This window comes from Adiantum capillus-veneris, chromosome 27 (genome assembly GCF_014529385.1).
Source record: "Adiantum capillus-veneris isolate H3 chromosome 27, ASM1452938v2, whole genome shotgun sequence".
Lineage (NCBI taxonomy): Eukaryota > Viridiplantae > Streptophyta > Polypodiopsida > Polypodiales > Pteridaceae > Adiantum > Adiantum capillus-veneris.
The window spans coordinates 21,955,163-21,958,047 of record NC_140957.1 but is presented as its reverse complement, the minus strand read 5'-3'; the positions used below and the strand labels follow the sequence as shown (position 1 = coordinate 21,958,047).

Genomic DNA, 2,885 nt, shown 5'->3' with positions numbered 1-2,885 from the left:
TAAATGAATGAAACAAACAATTGCATCGCAAGTGAAAGATCACCATGCTCTCCCTCCATGTTTGCATCCACCCTAGTCTCAACAATCACCTCCTTTCCCTTGCGAGAAGTATTTGTAGCTTGAAAAAAGCAAAGAAACACAATATTACCGGTATGTATAACAAATAACTTTAGGAAAAAGAGAATTTAAAGCTCTTAGACAAATTATGTTTGAGGCTATTTTGAGTAACCATTTACCGGATATCACCTCGTCCACTCTAAGAGGGAGAGGCACATCGACTGATGTGCCACCAACTCTCATAGTATCGTGAAGCTCTCTCTCTCTCGCCAATACATGCCCAGAAGCCATGTCTATCCACCATGGACATGCCTCCATCTCCCAAGTAGTGAGCTTATGCATGGAAGGGGAGTACATGCATCCTTCCCCAGTAGATAGTTGTGCCCATTTCTTAGCTAAGAATGGAATCCCTGGTAGAAAGCCTTTTCCAACCAAGAATAATAGAAATCTAAAACAAAATAACAAAATAACAAAATAACATGACTACACACTTCGCAATTATGAAAAGCTTGAAATAAAAGTATGATGAGCTTGACCTGTAGGCTAGCCGCTGAGATGCCATGCATACCGTGTCCACTTTCTTCATAGCTTGCTTGTCAACATCTTTTGTCTTAACTTCAAGAGAGGTCTCCAAAGGATAAAGATAGGGTCATGCTTAAAACTTGAGCTCCTCAAAGTAAGAGGCAAGAGAGCAATCATGAGGCAAAAAAATACCACCAGCAATGTTGCTCAAGTCCTCCACAAACTTTGTGGCCCTATCAAAAATCCTTTGTAGAAGGCCCTCTCTACAAATCCAACTACATAACAAGGAAGTTGAGAAAAAACTAAAATAATCACAAAAACTAGCAACTCTACATCAAAGATTCTTGAAAGTCAATAGAAACTTTACTCACATGCGATACACATGATCTCCTTTCTTTAAACCATAAGAGGATCTAGTAATCTTATTTGCCTCAAGAAAGGAAACCCATAACAGTTTGCTCAAGACATGAGCATCATGCATAGCAATCAAGTTCAGTTTCTCAAGCGTAGCCCAACTATCAGGACCCCATTTGAGTGCAAGAACTGGAACCCTCCAATCCGGTCCAAGATTCGGATCAACAATATTTAGCAACAACTGAAATTTTTGAGGAACGAATAGAAAACCAAGTTTAAACGGCTATTACACTATGTGAAAAACACCCAAAACAAAAATAATTCAACCACCTTCCCAACGCGCTCTCCATATTTGAGTGCTAAATCATTCAACATTTTCTCCTCCTCTTTTATTAGTTCTTCATTTGTCATTGTGTGCCTAGCTTGCTCTATTCTTTGGCTCAATTCCTTGGACATTTGAACCTTCAACACATACTGAAAAATAAATAATTTGCTAAAAACAAGCACATACGCTTTGGCTCAATTACTTGGATATTTTATCCTTCAATACACAATTTAACATATGTAATTTTCACAAAAAGAAAATATAAGATCATTCCAAAAAAGCAAGCCAAAGACACTCACATCGTATAAGAGCTTTCCCAAGTATCGACGAGTAAGTGGATACCAAGGCTCCACACCCTTCGAGTATTTCTTACGGAATGCAGCAATCAACTTTTGATCTTTTTCTGGTAGCCCTGTTACATAGGCTTCATGATCTGCTACACAAATGTGGGAGCAGTTGACAAGCTCATCCCTAAGATGCGTGACTACAAGGGCATGTGTATTCACGCGATTCCAAGGTCATATACAATATATACAAAGTCATAAACACAACATAGAAATTTTCTACTAAAATATATAGAAAGTCATGAAGCTTATAAATTCATTCTTTGCAAGCTACTAAGCAGAGCTATCTCTGGCACTCGAGTAGGATCAATAACTGTACAAATCACACTACAATGTTTCTCTCGATCAACGGAGAATCTCTCTTTAATAGCAACCATCCAAGCGACCGTTCTATGATTACCCTCCCAAACATAGAACATTTTATTAGAGAGAACTTGAAGGTTTGGTCTTTTTGAAAGCTCAATTTCAAACTCTTTATGTATATCAACCCATATTGGGTCCCATGAAGAAAGAAGGTCCTCTGCAAAAAAGATAATCATAGGCAAAAAAGCACACTCAACTACTATTTATGAGAAAAACAAAAAACAACGTAGAAATAGAGAGTAGGAAAGACCAAAGCAGAGAAATGAAATACCTATCACATAAGCTTCCTCCTTCTTGCAATTCCAAACTGAAACAATAAAAGCTCCTTTTTCTTGCATGTAGCCCTCCTTTGCAAAAGAAATTTTCAATCCACTAACATCATCTCGTAAGCCTCTCACCCTTGCATAAGGGATCAATCGACATAAAGGAATTGGTGGACAATCAAAACAACTGAACATGCGAGTACATTGAAGAATATCTTGTCCTCTATGCATGTAAAGTTTGTGCTCTTCCCCTGTCTCAGTCTCTACTGCTACTTCATCTCTTATGACATAAGGCACTATTTGAAAACATGCCTCTTGTGGGGCAAGAGATTCATCAACTTCATTTATGGAGCCAAGCCCCAAGTCCTGACTTTGCATCTCCTCCTCCTGTGTCTCCAAACCATCTGTCATATCTGTGACAGAGACTGCACTTATTTGATCACTGCTCTGGAAGATACTGGAAGCTTGAATTGAAGAAAGCCGTCTCCCTCTGCGACCTCGTCCACGAATTGAAGGACTTGCAAAACAAAACCAAAAACAATTTAATTACTTCACTAAAATTCCCTCTAGGCATCCATGCCGACGCGGATTCCTAGAGGCAATTCAAAAAATAAAAACTTTATCTTATGGATTGTTAGAGGGGAGCTAACAATTTTA

At 38.6% G+C, this 2,885-nt stretch overlaps 1 protein-coding gene across 1 annotated transcript; it reads right to left on the bottom strand.

The window, feature by feature from the left end:
• Positions 1–452: 452 nt before the first annotated feature.
• LOC147421620 (uncharacterized) lies at positions 453–2,639 on the bottom strand. The gene is made up of 8 exons (XM_086502953.1): positions 2,432–2,639; positions 1,558–1,775; positions 1,264–1,395; positions 1,130–1,174; positions 951–969; positions 847–854; positions 594–600; positions 453–505 (listed from the first exon to the last, which is right to left on the bottom strand). Exons 1-8 carry the CDS (start codon positions 2,637–2,639, stop codon positions 453–455), a joined length of 690 nt encoding a protein of 229 aa, XP_086359079.1.
• Between the last annotated feature and the right edge of the window lie 246 nt (positions 2,640–2,885).

Bases quoted from the DNA above. Each gene is read 5' to 3' on its own strand.
- LOC147421620 (XM_086502953.1), bottom strand. From the start codon at position 2,639: ATGACAGATGGTTTGGAGACACAGGAGGAGGAGATGCAAAGTCAGGAC. The intron at 1,776-2,431 runs GTACTCGCATGT...ATTGTATATGAC, and splicing joins AGGACAAGATATTCTTCAAT to CTTGGAATCGCGTGAATACA. The intron at 1,396-1,557 runs GTGAGTGTCTTT...TATGTGTTGAAG, and splicing joins TGGGAAAGCTCTTATACGAT to GTTCAAATGTCCAAGGAATT.